Here is an 18865-nt window from a genome sequence, read left to right on the forward strand (position 1 = left end):
ATAGACAAACTCATGTAGTACTGAGTAAAAATGCAATAAAAAAAACAAAAAAAACAGTCTGTGCTTTTAGAAGGGTAGACGGTAATGGTTTTCAAAAATAAAAATAAAAAATTTAAATCTCACAATTTCTGTAGCATATATCAGACTTTAGACTTTTAAGAAGTTCCTAAAATCACTGGTTTCATTTACCTAAACAGCCATGGAAAATTGAATGTAAAATCTAAAGCAATGGCTCATATTACAGATTATATAACTTATAATTATACATGACCATATCCCCATCAAGGACAAACTTTATATACATTGCATGGCCAAGAATATAAATGTACAATAAAGTCACTGCGATGTAGTCTGCTGATTGTGTGATATGCTATATGCATGTCCACTATTAATCCAAATAGAGTTTTGGTACACCTAAAAAGAAAATATGTGGCAGTCAAATGTAAAATAACTGCATAGAAATGGTGTGTTTGACAATAGGTTTCTCTATAGTACTGCATTAAATATTTCATAATCAAAATGTTTTCATTGATTTGTTTTGCTTATTTTTTATTAAATGGTAAGCTTAATGAGTAAAGGGTGCTATAATGTGGAGTAATAATGGCCACAGAGTGTTTCTTTCTACTGACAATAACCACCAAAATCTGTTAGCTAATAACAATAACACCACAATAATTCAGCCAATTAGATTCCATTCAGTTTTAAAGGAAAACATTCAGAGTGGCTAACTCCACATAAAAAAGGTACCAGTTACTTTCTCTTTCAAATTATAAGAATTTTAAATCAACTGTACTATGAACTGTACTGTATTCCTAACACCATAGTTTGCCCCATCCCTATCTTTAGGTCCGTTCCCCTCACCCTCCGCGACAATGAAAGGGTTGAAACACCTTCTTTTACGTACCTTAATTAAAGCACTGGCGTCAATTGGCACTGGCTAGGTCTATTACTCCAGCATCATCCAGTTGATGGAGGACCTAATGCGCGCATTAGACCTTCCCCGTAGGAAAGTATTGAATCAATGCTTTCTTATGGAGATTTTGAAGATGCTTTGCATGAGGATGTCTAACGTTGCTTCACAGAGTTAACATTTGCATATAGTGATGCTTTGTGATGTCATAAATGGAAAAACAGTCACATACAATGAGGAGGTTTATAAAAATGTCATGTTCCTAAAAGTAGTGCAAAAATGTCAAAGGAGAGGAGCCAAAAACAGAACGTGTCAGTTGTTTCCACTGGTTTCCATGGCGATTTCCCCAATTTTAATACTGTGTTCTTTTTTTCTTTTCAGAACACGTGTTGATAACGAATCTGCTGTATTCCTTTTAATTTATATATTTGCTTCTAATTCCGTTAACACCATCTGTAGCATAAATCATTTTTTTCTGTTAAAAAAAGGCAATGTAAGATGCATACCGCCTGTTAATACAAAGGGTTGGGTGATGCAATATAATGTAAAAAATAATATAGCGTATTTATAAAATAATGTCTTGAGATGTAATAGCATGGAAATTGTGTCATCATTTTATCTAGAGAGCAAGCAGTGCCCAGGCGCCAGTTCAGACAACGTTACAGCCATTGCAAACAGCAAAGGTAAGTTCTGACTTCTTGAATATAAGAGATTAAACATAAAAACATGTGCTACTTTTTAGGATTAAACAATAAATAGCAGGAACCGATGTCTGCTTTCCATAGCTTGCAGCTAGTAAGCCTGAAATGTCATCACTAATTTTATTTCCATGTCTGCTATGTAATCGAATGACCTGGTTTATTCAATGAGTGTCTCACATACAATGTGTTTTACATTTATTAGATTTCCAAAACAAGGCAATCATTTGCATAATGTTTGTTAATTTTATTTAACAAAAGAGCACTTGGGTCAGAGAAAAGATAGGAAGCGATCAAACGGTGAAATACGTGTTTATACATGTGTGTGTTGAGTGTGTACTTATAATCATAATATTGGCTTGGCTTATAATCATAATAGAAATATTCTGCTGCAAAACTACCTTTTCAATGGAAGTGCTGCAATATATTAACAATCTGAGTGTCTGGTAGTTTAGAAATGGTAAAAGAAATTAAGGAAACAAATAAAAATGTGACGGTTTAATGGCATGACGCACGCATTGGTATAGCTAGCATTGCAGTATATGGCATAGATACGCATTCTATAAAAAATATTTGTATAATGCTCAAAACTGAACAAGTAAAGCAACATGACACCTCGATTGGGTGACATACAGCCTCCAAAGCAAAACCATTTTTGAGCAAATCGCATTGACATCTGTCTACAAATGTTACTTTTTTCTGATCAGCGGCTTTTAAGGTACATTTTTGACTATTCTAGGCCAATCTAATAAAGCACAACACCACATTTAAGGGTCCATTTCTCTAAAACAAGTATGGATAAAGATCGGCACAGAACTACATTATAGGTGTTAGATTTGCAGGATTTTATATATGTGTCTATAAATTACACAATGTGGCTACCAAAGCATGACATATGGCCTTAATAGTACATGCAACAAATATTTTTCCATCAGTTTTATATTTCCATTTAATATATTTTGTTCATATTTTTCAGTTACTGTACTCTGTCGCCAGCTTATGCAGCTGTGAAAGAATCTGGTGGCAGCATAGCTGGTGGAAATAATTTAAAGTACATTGTTTTGTGTCCAAGCTGTGTAAAATGTAGGATTTCCAACAGCGGGACAAGAGGGAATGATGAAGAGGACACTTACGAGCTGTAAAAAATATGAGATAAGAAGACAGACCAGCAGCCCAGTGGAGCATGGCATGACCTGCTGACCAAAATGTTGGCAGTGACAAAGACCCCCAGAGTCTCCTCAATCTTTAATAATAATAGTCTCCTCAATAATTCTCACAGTGCATCCACTTATCACATTTTAACACCTAGCCTTTAACTCATTGCCTCCTTTCTGTTTCTTTTAAGATCTTTTTCAACTGCTAGCAGAAAGATGTTACTTCTAACCATAAATTAATGGCATGAGTGAAGGACAGGCAGAGGGGGAGGAGACATGCTTTTGGCAAGCTTTACCATACAACTAACCAGTAATACATCTCTGTTCATTGGTTCCCTATATTTTATTTTATTTATTGTTTGTTAAAGAATGCAGGATAGTGACTTCAATATACCAGTGTGCACTGAGAACAGCAAGCATATGTATGTATGGAACTAACTCATTAAATGAGCACGGGGCTATATTTCAAGTCATTCAAGAGCATATATGCATGAACATTTAAATGTGTCTTAACAGATAGGGGTTACAATTTATTTAATAGAGCTTTATTTTTTAATAATGCTGATATTACACCTCCAATACACCATATTTTTAACAAAATTTTACCAGTCAGTGTGTTATCAGGGATTGAATCCAAAGCGAATGCAGAACACTGAAACATGAATGTTTGCATGTCCTATTTCTAATATAGATAGGTTTCCTGGATTAGAGATTATCGTTCTGACATCTGCATGTCATACACTCTGTATGTAATGTAAGTATCTTTCAAAGTAAGACAATCCATCTCCTGCAATTTGCATCATAACTGGCAAAAATATCTATCTAATTGCGTTATGCATTTATCTTAACCATGTTGCACACTCTGCTTCATTACAATTGTTTGTGTTTTAATTTGTCTCTCACGTATATGTATACTCTGATACACTGTTGAATGCTACTATGTTTGGAGCTTTGAGAATATATTAAGAAATGTGGCATTCAAAATAGAATATTTTAGGTGAGGCATAATGGTTGTGGTTGGGTAAAACTGTGCTGACAGACATGAGTATAACATACGGAAGACCCTCTGAAGTTATTGATGGTCACAGAAATATGTGTCACTGCTCATTTCTAAGTTGAGTGTTGGGTTCATAATAATGCAGACAAATCTACAATTTAAAAGATTGCTCATGCGTTAGCACTCCGTGAAGCCAGGAATGCCAAGCACAATAGCATGGATAAAGTTTTTTAAATTGAAAATCACAAAAAAGTTAGCATCAGCAGATATAGACAGGAAGGGAATTCCTCAGCTTTCCAAGAATAGAAGGTGGATTGAGATAGATGGTGAGGAGTCATGGTTGAAGTTGAATAAATGGAAGGGGTACTATGATAGAAGACCAAAAAGTGGTGGCAAAGGGTACAAGGTGGTTGAGAGATGAAAACGGAGGTGAAGTGGTACTTCACAACGTGAAGTGTTGAGAATACAAAGTGAATTTCAAATTTTAGACCAAAATAGTTCAATTTTTTTTTTTTTTTAAATCCTTTACCTTTGAGAGGTTACTTCCAGGAATTATCTATCTTTGACGCCAGAGCAGACAATTCAGATTTACCTTGGTGCTTCCAATTTAACATATTACAGACATTTTTTTTATTGTGATTTTAGAAAGCACATAATTGACAAAAGAGTTCTCTAGGGTAACATGAAAATATTAATGCTGTTCTGTTCTCAGTTCTTACATTATAATATCAATTAACATAAATGGCCACAAGACATAATGAACGTGCGTCAAAGCGATAGCATTGAGAAAACAATTCACAATCCTTTGCTAATGGGGTAATGGGAGCATTGGCCTCACTGGAGGTTGAAGACTTTACTAATTATAATATCTCCCCCTTTACATGGTGAAAAACATATTACCAAGGTTTTCTCATTTACGTTAAGTGCAATTAAACCACAAGGACATTTCCTTTGTTATTATGTGTCCTTAAAGCATAATTTAGCATATTATACTAGATGCTAAGCTCTTGTGTATTTTCTTTGTTTATTTAAATATTATATTATTTTAATTAGCTCTCCACGAGAGTCAAATGTGATGCAGATTTCACTGTAATCTTCAAAAAGATTGTTTAAAGGGATACTCTATGCACCATAATCACTGCAGACTACTGTGGTGGTTGTTGTGCCAGGAGTTCCCAGGTGACATCCCATTGTAAGCCGTCATACCATATCCAAACTGACACTGTACTGACTCTGCCAGGCACCGGTGGCCCTTCTGGTCTGCCTTGCTATGCTATAGTGGAAGATCATATTTACACAGTAGCCTACCTATGCATAAGAACTTTGACCATTATTCATTGTTTGAGGGCTTCAGCTGATGGCTCTCAGTCAGTGGATCATGTCCAGAATTGGTATGCTAATGCAAAAGTATATGCTTTTTTCCATGTTGGCATTACCAAGGCAGACTGGAAGTAACTCATGCACCTGAAAGAGACCGTAAATGGTTTGACAATATACATTGGGATGGCCCCAGTGGAGTCCTGACACCATAACCACAGCAGTACATTGTAGCATTCATGGTGGAGAGCTTAATTATACCATTGCATGTATAGGAGACAATTTAGTGTTGATCTGTTAAGAAATGTTAAGCATCATCATAATTTATTGCAAGACTGCCATTCTATTGTAATGTATGAGCTAGTCCATGAAGTTAATTTTATCACATGACAGGAGGCTTCATATTTTGCATAACTTTCCATTACTATTCCATAGCAGCAAAGACATATAGAGAAAAAAGGAACCAATCAGAGACAGGCAGAGATACACCTTCCACTTAGTCACTTCCTCTTTCTTTGCTGCTTCATCACAAGTCAGTTCAGAATTTTGTGTGTCTACATTTTGTTTGCTTGTCTTGTTATATTTACTTAATTTTACTTGTTACCTCGATTAATGTCTTTCTTTTCTTACTGTATATGTATTTATGTAGAGAAAGGGGTCGAGAAAGGGTTCAAGGGAGCACGATGTTCGTGAGTGGACCCAGAAATGTTTTGCTTCCTGGGCAATACAAATGTGGCCCTCTTTTCGAAGAGACGCCGGGCAGCCTTAATCTGAATTGATGGCAAATTGGTAAACCTCGGGGCTAAAGAATTGGGCCCACAGGTACGAGGAAATTATTCAGTGAGCCTTTCATGAAAGGTTAATGCTTAGTCTGAAGAATCTGCAAGTTCACAAGTTCAATTACAAAGCATGGTTGACTCAGCCTTCATCCCTTCAGCCCTTTGAGGTAGATAAAATTAATACCATTAGATTGGGTAAAAGTTACATCAATAGGATGCACTTGGAAACCAGAAAATATCCGAATGTCTCTTTCCTGGTTAAACATTTTTACATACCACCATTTAAAAATGGAAGGTATCCATCTATTGCGGCACCTCTGGCAAGGAAGAGACTGGTTTACCCACCTGGACTCAAAGACGCCTACCTGCCTGTACCAGTAGACAACGGCAGTCGTCCCTCTTTACGGTTCCTCTGGAACGGAACACCATGGCAATTCACCTGCCTCCCCTTTGGGCTCAGTTCGGCACCATGGTGCTTTACGAAAGTTTCTGAAACTAGTTATGACTCACTTACGGGGTCAAGGCATACGATGCATGGCTTACCTGGATGTCATTCTACTCTCCAACCAGAAACGCAACCACCTTCTTTCACCGGTACCCATGACGTAAGAAATCGGACAAGAACTTTGATGATGGCTCGACGGTATACATGCCTGGAATTGTTGGCAGGCACCTCTGCTATCCAAACTCTAACAAAAGGGAGATCCGATTGCTGTATCCTGCTAGGCATGGACAATTGCTCCGCAGTTCGTCACATCAACAACTTAGGTGGCATTTGTACTCAGACACTGACGCATCTCACGAAGGAAGTCTTCGACTATTGCCTACCACGCAATACCACATTGATGGCGGAACATCTTCCAGGGGAAGCCTCTCAACACTGGAGGGACAACAACGATTGGCACCGAGCTGCACACATATTGGCAACACTGAACAACCTGAGAGTTATGCTCACGATTAACACTGACTCCATCAGGAAACCTCATCCCATGCTACAAGAAGGACATTTCTCTTTAGTGGCCTGGAGTCTTTCAGGGGTGTTTGATGCACCAATGACTTATCATCAATGGCTAGATATATACTCTGGGACTCATGGGACCCTGGAACGAGGAAGTGTTCCCTTAAGCTTGGAATTCACAAGTCAATTGGTTGGATTTCGGACATTCGAGTATTCCACGTGGACGGCTTCTCATTTTCTCCAGAAGGTGTCACTCTTTTGGTGTCTCGACGTACAAGACGGACTCAACGTTAGGGTTTTAACCAATTTTTCCATCTGAACTTTACGTGGTCCAGACACTGCACGCCTACATACAGCTACAGCCACGCTACAATCACCTCTTCCCAACAATTTTTGGTGTCCTAAGTTAAGCCACATGGGCAAATCTTGGTTACCATCTTAATCCGCTGGGTATGATGGCTTTTATCACTTGCTGGGATTGACCCTTCCTTCAGCGAGCACTTAGTTCGGGGTGCGGCTGCCTCTTCCACCTTCACAGCGGGGGCCTCCTTATCAGATATATTGCTCTCGGCAGACTGGTGATGAGAACCCACCTTTTGAACGTTTTACTCTCGCCTGTCCTCCATTGCCGCTTTCTCTCTATTACCTCAGCATTAAAAATGCTAAATATGAAGCCCCCTGTCATGTGATAAAATTGAAGATTATGCTAGCTTTAGTGTACTAATAATCTTAATTTTAATAATGACAGGAGGCGAGTATTTTCCACCCCTATTGAATTTTCCTCCCATTCAGGTGGGTTCGCACCTCCAGGTAGGTGATGTATGTTATCAATATGGTACTGGTCGTTTTCTTGTGACTACATAATTGACTCTAGTCACTCTAGATGGAAAGTTGGGGTTGTTTTTCATATATAGTTGATATATGTATAGATATTCTATATTAGGTAGCTATGTTATGGTACGCATGTTAAATTCTATAGATATCGATAGATTGTGATAGTACCTAATTATTGCGCACCTTTAATGTGAGGGTTGTTCATATTGTTCAGGTGTATCTTGTACTCTTTGCCTGTTGCTGATTGGTTCCTTTTTTCTCTATATGTCTTTGCTGCTATGGAGTAGTAAAGGAAGATTATACGAAATACTCGCCTCATGTCATTATTAAAATTAAGATTATTAGTACACTAAAGCTATAAGCATAATCTTCAGCTTTTATTCAGATATATTAATATTAATATTTACTAGATATGATTGGGTCAAAAAATCAATCATTACAGCTACTGTATATATATATATATAAAATATTGAATTTACACCGATCTGGTGTCAATTACATATGGAAGTATTATAACAAACTACACAAGCACATTAAAATGCAGTAAAGGGTTCAGGCAATAGAGCCTCCAGGGCTTAATACAAATGCAAATTAATTAAATTTTTCTTCTTTTTGTAAAAGAACACTCAAACTGCTCTTTAAAGTTTAACTAATTACATTCAGGAAAAGGAAAGTATTCTACAATTGACAGTTTAGAAAATAAATCTGGATAAGTTTGAGCTTTACAGGCATCATAAAATTGATTACTTTTTAAAAATAAAAAAGCTTGATGACTGAACCATAAAGGATTACTCCAACCCTTTTTAAAACTATATATTTTTTAAATTTACAATGCCCTATTGGACATTACTCCCACTCCCCCCTTAAAACCTGTAAAAAAAAATGTAACTTTCCTGGAATCCAGCACAGATTGAAGCTTCGTCTTTAATCTCCATGCCCCGTCCATCATCATCCCTGCACTTGCGCAGTCCGTTTTGCTGGCTCAAAGCACATATGTGCTATGAGTCGGTAAGGGGAGGGAGGGTGAGATGAAGTTTTTAACGTTGCTTTTAAAAAAACTCTATTAATTTAATGGAGGGAGGCTAGAGGGACCACACAGAGGACACCATTGTTATGTCTGTTGCCAGTGCGCAGGGCTCTGACAACAAATGTAAAATATCCACAGAATTTACATTTGTCAGTCCAGAACAGAGCTACAGCCTGCCAAAGTTATGTGTGCTGGGTGTGTAGCTAGCCCCGGGACACAAGTGCAAATATTTCCGAATGTTCAGTGTTTCAAGCTGAAACACTCCACATTCAGACTCCTACCACCATAACCACTTCAAATCACTGAAGTGGTCATCGTGGTTGAAGTAACCCCTTTAAATGTTAAAGAGGTTTTTCTAAGACTAATACACAAAAACTAAAAGCTCTCTAGTTCTCATAAACACAATTTAATTCTAAGAAATACACAATATCTTTGAGCTATTGCAATGTTCCCATTTCAGTATTTGACAAATATTCTAGAATAGGATTTCAGTTCCATTCTTTATGTACGCAGTCCCTCAGAACAGTGCATTGAAAACTTGTCAATAAATTAATAGAATATAAACCTACAGATATATTACGAATAATTTTCATGTTTTCTTCTTACTTGTGATATGCCATTATTGTCCTTGAGACTTTCACAGTCTATAATTATCACATTATTCATTTATATCCACGGTTTTATTTTTAAGAAGAAAAATTCTGTAGCCAAGTTGTAAAAGTGCAGCAACTAGCAGATTACTTTAGTGGTTTTCATGTTGATTGCCCAAATGCATCATTTTGGCACAGGATTTCTTGTTATAAACAATATGTATTATGCCTCCGTGCTGACATTAAAGCAACTAGAATGTAAGTAACAGATTATGTGTTACCATTCATTACCTGCTATGGCCCAAATAACATCTCCATCATTCTTTAATTTTAAAAAGAACTTGATGAACAGACAGCAAGGTGTGTATTATAGGTAAACTGGTATCTTGTGACTATCCAATGTGAATAATAAGCCAATTTTCAAAGAAATAGCTTGTATTCCATCATGCTAAGAGTTTTATATTGTTCAAATGAAAATGCACTACTCACTCTCTCATACGCTTCAGTTTGGTCTGCGCCATGGTATCGTTGATAGCTCTTGAACTCACGGGGATTGATGGAGTCACTGTGGTGGGAGCCTCAGTCTCTACAAATCAATACAAAGAAACACAATAGTATTTGCTGTCCATCCACCTTTAGAGCATTATAAAATATTGAGAAGCAACAGAATCTCATAGAACACATTGCCTTCTTTGAAACCTTGGGAACAAATTACATGACATTTAAATTATTCTTAAAACATAAGATTCTCATTTGTGACATGCATATGGCCACAATTATATGCAAGACTCTTTCAAAATGGTAATTATCACCCATTCAAAAACACATTTCTTGATCCTGCCTTGTTATTACTCTGCAGGCCCAACTAACTTCTACCTTAAGCTTTCAGAAGTCTTGAACAACATACTACTGTATTAATTATATGTTTGAACAACTCTAACAATGATATGGAGCATGTGAAATGGCATTCTGCGTAAGCCTCAACTCAACCGCTATGTCTTTCGTAACATCTGTCAATGAAAAAATAAAGAATTTTTTTTTAAAGTCTTGAACATCTGGTCTACCATCAAGTGTCAATCTTCATCCCCTCCTGCATTATTTCCCCAGGTATACTATTTGAGTATGGCCCACTGGAACAAAACCCCACTCCTCATGGTCCATAATTTCATTTGTGCATGACAACCCAAGTTTCCATCAATTCTATCTTTCATGATCCATCTGTTGAGTGTTTTTTCTACCCTTATCTTTACTTTTGGATAAACTTGATATCCAGCTTGGTATCCCTGTGTCCACCCTTATATTTTTATAGCAGTACATATCATATATTTATATTATAATAGCAGTACTGAGTTTGATTTGGCACAAATTTGAGGTCATTATACTCAACACAAATACATGACTGATGTGGCAACTTCAGGTTGAAAAGCCTGGTATAAAGTCTTCTTGGCACAGTCTTCACCTAGAATTTTCAATGCAACACATCTCTTGCATTGACTCATTTTATGAATCAGCTTCCAGTAATAGTAATAACCATCTCCAAGACTGACTATGGCTGATTCTTGTTTTCATTTACTTGCTGACATACAAACTATACCTGTCTGCAGCATTCACTGATTCCTGACTTAAGTACCAATACTTCATTCCTGAACTGACCACACATTCCTTTGTGACAAAGTGTCCTAATAGCAGGGTAAATAATTCAATTGAAATCTATTTAAAGCTAATTGAAGATTTGCAAGTCACCACATATAGGGAATACTGTGTCAATTCTCACATCGGACCCAACACCTATAATGAGGCAGCCATCCTGTGTCATTCTTCTGTCAATTTTAATGTTGAACACTTTGCCTCCACCAGGTATAATGATGCCGGCATGCCGTACCATTCCCAGGTGCCGGATTCCATGAAATCATCCCAGTGTCAATAACTGCATACATTCAGGTGCAGCAAAATAAAGCAGGCCAACAGAGAATCCCCTGAATTTATTTAAACTCCCTTTACCATTGCTGGATGCCCTGTCATGGATTTTGTGCCAGAAAACGCGTTAATTTATTGTTCTTCATTTTTTGTTTTGGCTATAGGTCTGTTCGGACTACGGTGATCTCTGTACATCTAATCTTTTTATGCATTTTCTTTCTGGTGTCTTGGCTTGTTTTCACTCTGAGCTGCCTGCCAACATAACAAAACCACAAGGTTGAAAATGTTCACCTATAGTGCTGCCACAACCATGCTAAGATCCCCAAATTAGCCAATTAGAAAACCACAAATATCACAAAGTAGGTGCATGCAAGGTGTTCCTTATCTATCCACTGGTTGCATTAAGACCAGCAACCCTAAAGGGACACTGCTGGTCTTATAACCATGTAATTTCATAGAATTATTTATAGTGCATGAAATCCCTTTTTGCAGCCCCTCTATTCAGTGTTAAACCATTTTGAGCAGTTTAACACTAAATAAGGGCTTCTTACCACCAACAGCCTGGCCCCACATTAACATATGGCTAGGGCAGAGATTACACACTTCCTTATAGCCATTAGAGTAATAACAGCAATGACACGCTCAGCCATCTATTTCTATTCAAATTAATGCTTCCTCATTATTAGCCAAAGCACCACAGACAGTATAGGCTGTTTGGAATCCCGTTTAACATTATGCTGAATGGAAGAATGGTGCCAGAGAACTCCAAACATTCCATGAGATAAAGCAGTCACAGTACCTACAGTGTCCCTTAAGGACCGGTAATACACTCTATCCTGTTTTTCACCTTCTTTATCTCTGGTTTGTGTGTTAGGTTATACCTGACTGCGACAATCCCCAAGTGGATTTTATGACCACTATAAAGAACAGACTACCTTTCAAGGAGATTTCAAACTGGATTATGTTTTCCTCCAATACAGAAAAGTTGATCTATACCATATGGCAATTATGAAGAGAATTGCATAGGTGAGGCCAAAGCAGCAAGGCTGGAATGATGCTTGGATTTGGAGGTACTTCTTTCTAAATTTCTACTTCTACTAAACTTATCAAATTCCTTGTCCATTCCACTTTACAGATACAAAATAAGCTATATAGATATAGTGCAAGGAAGGAGCACTCACAGGATTTAAGGTGAAAAAGGTCCATTCACAAATTAAACAAAAAAACAACAACATTGTGACCCTCCTTTTCAGCTATAATCAGCCTATTTAATTTTTTTAATCTCATTTGCAATTCATTGCAGTTCACTCTTTAGTGAATAAACCCTTGTACCTTTGCAGAGTTTAGCTAAGTCACTCATTTAACCATCAATGCATTAGGAGTATGAAAGATAAAATGTCACTGCTAAAAGTATTCTTCATTCAGATTTTACATCATTAGATTATTAAAATTCAACATTATAGATTCCTTCTCATTTTCCCATAATACCTCCTGCACTTACCCTGGCATTTACCTTGCAACTCATTTTCTAACTAGATTTGTATTTCACTCTAAGGAAATGTAAGGACATGTTCAGCAGTACATAACAAATAATATGAACAGCAGCAAGAAAGTGCAGCGTTCAGCAACAAAGTGTCATTGTATTGTGAGTTTCATATCTCGCTGTTCTCTTTACGATCAATCTTTTTTTTTCAATTCTTTATTTTTGTCTGACAAGTAAGTACAGAAATCACAAAACCAGTAACATGAACAAAATTACGCATTTCTAGAATCAACAAAAGCAAAAAAAAAGCTTTACTGTAATTAATGCATTCTCCGAGAAAATGAACCGAACCTCTTATGCTGACAAGCACAAACCCCATCAGGATTTTATATACCGTATATACTCGAGTATAAGCCGACCCGAATATAAGCCGAGGCCCCTAATTTTACCCCAAAAAACTGGGAAAACTTATTGACTCGAGTATAAGACTAGGGTGGGAAATGCAGCAGCTACTGGTAAATTTCTAAATAAAATTAGATCCTAAAAAAATTATATTAATTGAATATTTATTTCCAGTGTGTGTATATAATGAATGCAGCGTGTGTGTATGAATGCAGTGTGTGTGTATATGAATGCAGTGTGTGTGTACGAGTGCAGTGTGTGTGTATGAGTGTATGAGTGCAGTGTGTATATGAGTGCAGTGTGTGTGTGTCAATGCAGTGTGTATGTGTATGAGTGCAGTGTGTCTGTGTGAGTGCAGTGTGTGTATGAGTGCAGTGTGTATATGAGTGCAGTGTGTGTGTGTGAATGCAGTGTGTGTATGAATTCAGTGTGTGTGTGTGTGTGTGTATGAGTGCAGTGTGTATATGAGTGCAGTGTTTATATGAGTGCAGTGTGTGTGTGTGAATGCAGTGTGTGTGTGTGTGTATGAGTGCAGTGTGTGTGTGATGCAGAGTGTGATGCAGAGCCTTGGTGGGGGGTGGGCATTTTTATTATTATTTTTTAATTATAATAATTGTAATTTTTTGTTATATTAATTTTTTTTATTATTATTATTTTCTATTTATTTTTTAATATTATTATTTTTAATATTTTATTTTATTATTATTATTTTTTTTTCGTCCCCCCCTCCCTGCTTGATACATGGCAGGGAGGGGGGCTCTCACTCCCTGGTGCTCCAGTGGCATTGGCAGTTCAGTGGGGGAGGAAGGGGGGCTGTCAGAGAGCACTTACCTCTCCTGCAGCTCCTGTCAGCTCCCTTCTCCTCCGCGCCGGTCCGTGCAGCTCCTCTGTCAGCTCACACTGTAAGTCTCGCGAGAGCCGCACTATGACCTTTAGGCTCTCGCGAGATTTACACTGGGAGCTGACAGAGGTGCTGAACGGACCGGCGCGGAGGAGAAAGGAGCTGACAGGAGCTGCAGGAGAGGTAAGCGCTCGCTGCCAGCCCCCAGTCTGTATTATGGCAATGTAAATTGCCATAATACAGACATTGACTCGAGTATAAGCCGAGTTGGGGTTTTTCAGCACAAAAAATGTGCTGAAAAACTCGGCTTATACTCGAGTATATACGGTATACAATATATAAAAGAGAGAAATTGTTTCGGTAATGTAGCCATATAAATTTCCCAGCAGCGCCCTCATTAGATTGCACATCGGTAGTAGGACAGATTCAGCTTGGGCATACCTGGATCCCAAGATACATTCTCAAGGAATCGTTCAACCAACTGTAGCCCCTTTCCCTACGTAAACCATCTTAGAATATAAAGCTTCATGAGGGAGTCAACTTAGGGTAAACGAAATAGAGGACCAGAACAAGGATAGAGAAAACCGGAGAAGGAGAAGAAGAAAGAGAACATGGTTGCTACTAGAGTTAAAGCATCTATTATGACTCGCCCCTAAAATCAGGGGAGAGTTGAGGGGAGAGCGGAGGGAATGGGGGTGTGGGGAGGGGCGCAGCACCGCTCCCGAAACTCCAGCTAAGCAATAGTTTAGTCAGTCATCGTACTCACTTTCAGTCCGGGGTGCCCAGATTTTTTCAAATGTCAGCATAGAGTTCATCATCTGTGCCATCAGCTTATCCATAAGGTAGTTGTCTTTTATGTTATCAATTACAGTTGAGATAGCCGGAGTATTGGGTTTGAGCCAGCCCAGCGCTAAGGCTCGTCTAGCCGCTAAGGTAATCTTATGCAGAAGCTTTTGTTCCATTCTATTCCATCCATCTATGGACCTATTTGCCAGGCACAGCCATGGGTTCATAGTGGGCCTGCGGTGGAAAATCTGCTCTAAAACATCTCCTACCTTTTCCCAAAAGGCTTGCATCTGAGGGCAATCCCACCACATATGCAGGTACGTGCCGCGGAGGCCACAGTCTCTCCAACACATATCTGTTGGGGTTTGATTCATATGGTACAGTTTCACCGGAGTGGTATACCATTAAAACATAGTTTTAAAGCACTGCTCCTGCAGTGTGACACAAATGGAAGATGTGGCATTTGCTTCCCATATGTCCTGCCATTCAATGCCTTCTAACTCTTCCCCTAAATCAGTTTCCCATTGCAAACTGTAAGACAATTGTCCCCACTCTGATGTTTCCGAGCAAAGGTGGGCGTATAAAAGGGTAGTCAGACCTCTCTGCGGCAATTCACTCAGACACAGCCTCTCATAAAAGGACATGGCAGTTTGCGCAACCTCCCGGACTCTCATTTTGGTCGCAAAATCTTTCATCTGGAGATATCGGAAGAAATATGCTGGGTTGAGAGCTACACGGGCCTTTAGAGCATCAAAGGAAACTACCTGTCCCTGTTTGAAAAGATGGCAAAATCTCTGAAGTCCTGCTGTTTCTAGGTTTCTAAAATCCCAGGCACACATTCCAGGAAGGAATGCTCAGTTACACAAGATAGGAGTGAGTGGCGAGGGAGAGGAGGACAACTTGAATCTATGGGCCTACAGATCCCATATCCTGAGGGAATTAAGTACGGCCGGGCAGGTGAACCGCAACATCGCCTTTTTTTCTTAGGGATCCACATGTAAAACTGTGGGAGGTCTGCTCCCATCAAGAGTGACTCCAATGCCTCGTTTTCACTGAGCGGAACGGCTCAGGTCGGTTCGGCATGGTACACTATTTTTAGTGTTTCCATTATGAAAGTGGCCCATACAACCGAACCGAACCGCACCATTCCTGGTCCCCCTTCAGATGAAGGTCCATAGGAAATGGTACGGTACGGTTAGGGCGGAGCTACTAGGGTCACACTATTCAATCCATTGATTGGCGGACATGAACACATCATTGCTCACGACAAATGACACGCTAGGCATTTGGTCTAAACCCCGCATGCCCCCTGGCGGTCCGACTTGCAGTTAATAGGCTGGACCAGTCTGTTCCGACCCGAACCGTTCTGCTCAGTGGAAACAAGGCACAAGTCAACCATTTCCTTGCATCTAGCGGAGCATGCCACATTGCGATTTGGACGAGCTGAGCTGCCAGATAGTAATAATAAAGATGTGCCAGACCCAGGTCCCCCCATGATTTTGGAAGATAGAGAGCATTTCTTCAGACCCGATGACACTTGTTTTGCCAGATGAAAGACCCTATAGCTTTTTGTAGAGGAGCCAAGTCTGTCTTCGTGATTGGAATTGGTAGGGATTGAAACAGAAACAATATCCGTGTGAATATATTCATCCACCGACCCACGATATTGGTCTATCCATCCAATTGTCCATATCACTGATTAAAGTCTTCATTAAGGGAGTATAGTTCATTCTGAACAATTGTGAGGGGTCCGCCATCAGCTGAATCCCCAGGTATTTAATCGCATGGTGAGTCATTTGAACCTTGTGGGCAGCCTCAATAAGCGCCACATCCGCCGCCGGGAGTCCCAAAGGGAGGGCACTGGATTTTGACATGTTAGCTATAGTTCTGGATGACCTCTTGTAAGGCTGACATGGATTCGACAGGGTTAGTGACTGTTAGCAGGACATTGTCTGTGTATGCAGAGACTAAAAATGTCTTGCCCCCCACCATGACCCCCTGTATATTCGGATGTTCCCGGAGAGCCTGAAGAAAAGGTTCTTGGTTCTTGTCTTGTTTCCCAGTTGAAAGGGGACATTAGGGGCACCCGCAATGCACACTTGCGCAGTCACATTCGTGTACATAGCCTGAATTGATGTAATATACGGTTTCGGAAAGCCAATATATGATAGTAGGGTATATAGGTAGGGCCGCTTGACCCTATCAAAGACCTTTGCGGCATCAAGGGAGACCATGAGCGTAGGGGTAGCCAGGGCAACTTGCTTCCATGTTAAGTTGATTTCGGTTTCGACGTGTGTTCTCAAAGAGTTGGCGACCCAGTATAAATCCAACCTGATCAGCATCTATCATCTCTACTAAAAAAGGGTTAAGCCTATTCGCCATATTTTCACTAGTATCTTGGAATCGTGGTTAATAAGGGAGATGGGATGGTAATTTTCCATCATGAGAGAGTCTTTATCTGGTTCCGGTATCAGTACTATAGTGGCCAACGACATGTCTCTATCAGGGAGTCCCCCCGTCTCTAAAGGTATTAAATAGAGTTTCTAAGCATGGTATCAAGTCGGTACACTTTGTAGTAGCCCCCATCAAAACCATGCGGCCCAGGCGCCTTGTTGCCCATCAAAGCTGTGATAGCACTGTCAATTTTTTCACTAGTGATGTAGTTATTTAGGATGCCCACAGTTACCGGGTTAGGCTTAGGTACAGTCAGTTTGGACAACAAAGCTAGAGTCCTCTAAGCCTCCTCAGCCCGAGCTGCCTGATTACCTGGGGAGTGATTATAGAGTTTTTTTGTAGAAATCGGTAAAGACCACTGCAATGTCCTTTGGAGCCGTTTTTAAGGATACGCCACTATGTCTAATACTTGTTACGTGGGTGTGCCTCTGCTTTGGCCGGAGAGATCTGGCTAGAATCGGGTCCATTTAAATGGCCTTCTCATAAAAGGTCCACTTAGACCATATGATAGACCTGGCCATATCGTCGATAAGGAGATAATGACCTACGATCCGCTTTTAAATGGGTCAGAGTATCAGCTCTGGGATCAGTCTAATGCTGCTGTTATATCCCTTGTAACAAATCTAATAGAAAATGCAGCAATTGGGTCTTATGTTTCTTTCTAATCGTCGCCAATTTGATAAAAGTCCCCCTTATGACGGCCTTATGTGCCACCCATATGGTACCAGGAGTTAAATCTCCTGTATCATTCTTGAGGAAACATTTCTGCAGTTCCTTACGGATCACAGAGACAATGACAGGGTCATGCTATACGGAAGCGTTCAACCTCCAGGACCACGGCGAGGTCGAGCATAAGTAGCCCAGCGTGAGGAAGATATCAGCATGGTCTGACCATGTGATGGAGCCTATTGCCTTAGCCGTGGTTCGGGCCAGAGTCTCATTATTAACTAAAAAGTAATCTATACGTGAATACGAATTATGGGGGGCTGAATGAAAGACATAGTTAACATCTCCTGGATGATGCGCCCTCCATACGTCCACCAGGCCAGAACATTGGATAAAAGTATGTATCAATTTGTCCCCCCCTACCCTGCGAGCGCTGTAACTCCTGATAGCGGCCAGACATGGCACAGCATTAAAGTCGTCCCAAGTATCAGCATACCATGTGGCAATGATTGAATTTTGACGGCCAAGACCCTCCAGAAGCCTGAGTCCAGCGTATTAGGCCCATAAATGTTAATCAGGTGGATTGTATGGAAATATAGTGTCCCTAATACCACTTTGTACCTCCCCTCTGGCTCCGCCTCAGAGCTAAGAAAACGGAAGAGTCACCTGGCGTGGATGTGCACCGCAACTTCATTTTGCTTTATATGAGATTTAGCTTCATACGAGGTGCGGTATTTATGGTCTTTCAGAGGAATCCTGACCTGCTGGGGAAGGTGTGTCACCTGCAGAAAGGCTAAGTCTGAATGCATTTGCCCAAGCTCACAAAACGTTACACGCCAGTTTTTAGGAGTGTTAAGGCCCTTAACATGTAATGAAACAATCTTCAAAGCCATCATTGACAGCCCTTTTGGTAGGCCTAGACAGGCAGGGCAATTCTAAGGGCTGTACGTCCATCCGGTCTCTAAATGCCCCCACCCCCCGCCCCTTAAATCCCCAGCTACCCTTAGAGTGAATATGGAAGAGAAGAAGAAAAAGAGAAACACAGAATAAGA

The 18865-nt window shown here is 39.7% G+C and overlaps 1 protein-coding gene across 1 annotated transcript in view; it reads right to left on the reverse strand.

The window, feature by feature from the left end:
- Positions 1-18865, reverse strand: part of NEK11 (NIMA related kinase 11) — a 354200-nt gene that overhangs the window by 61161 nt on the left and 274174 nt on the right. The window contains exon 15 of the mRNA XM_063452175.1: positions 9754-9850. Within this exon, the coding sequence (XP_063308245.1) occupies positions 9754-9850 (97 nt within the window). The remainder of the gene's footprint in view (positions 1-9753; positions 9851-18865) is intronic.

This window comes from Pelobates fuscus, chromosome 4 (genome assembly GCF_036172605.1).
Source record: "Pelobates fuscus isolate aPelFus1 chromosome 4, aPelFus1.pri, whole genome shotgun sequence".
In the NCBI taxonomy this organism is placed as follows: Eukaryota; Metazoa; Chordata; class Amphibia; order Anura; family Pelobatidae; genus Pelobates; species Pelobates fuscus.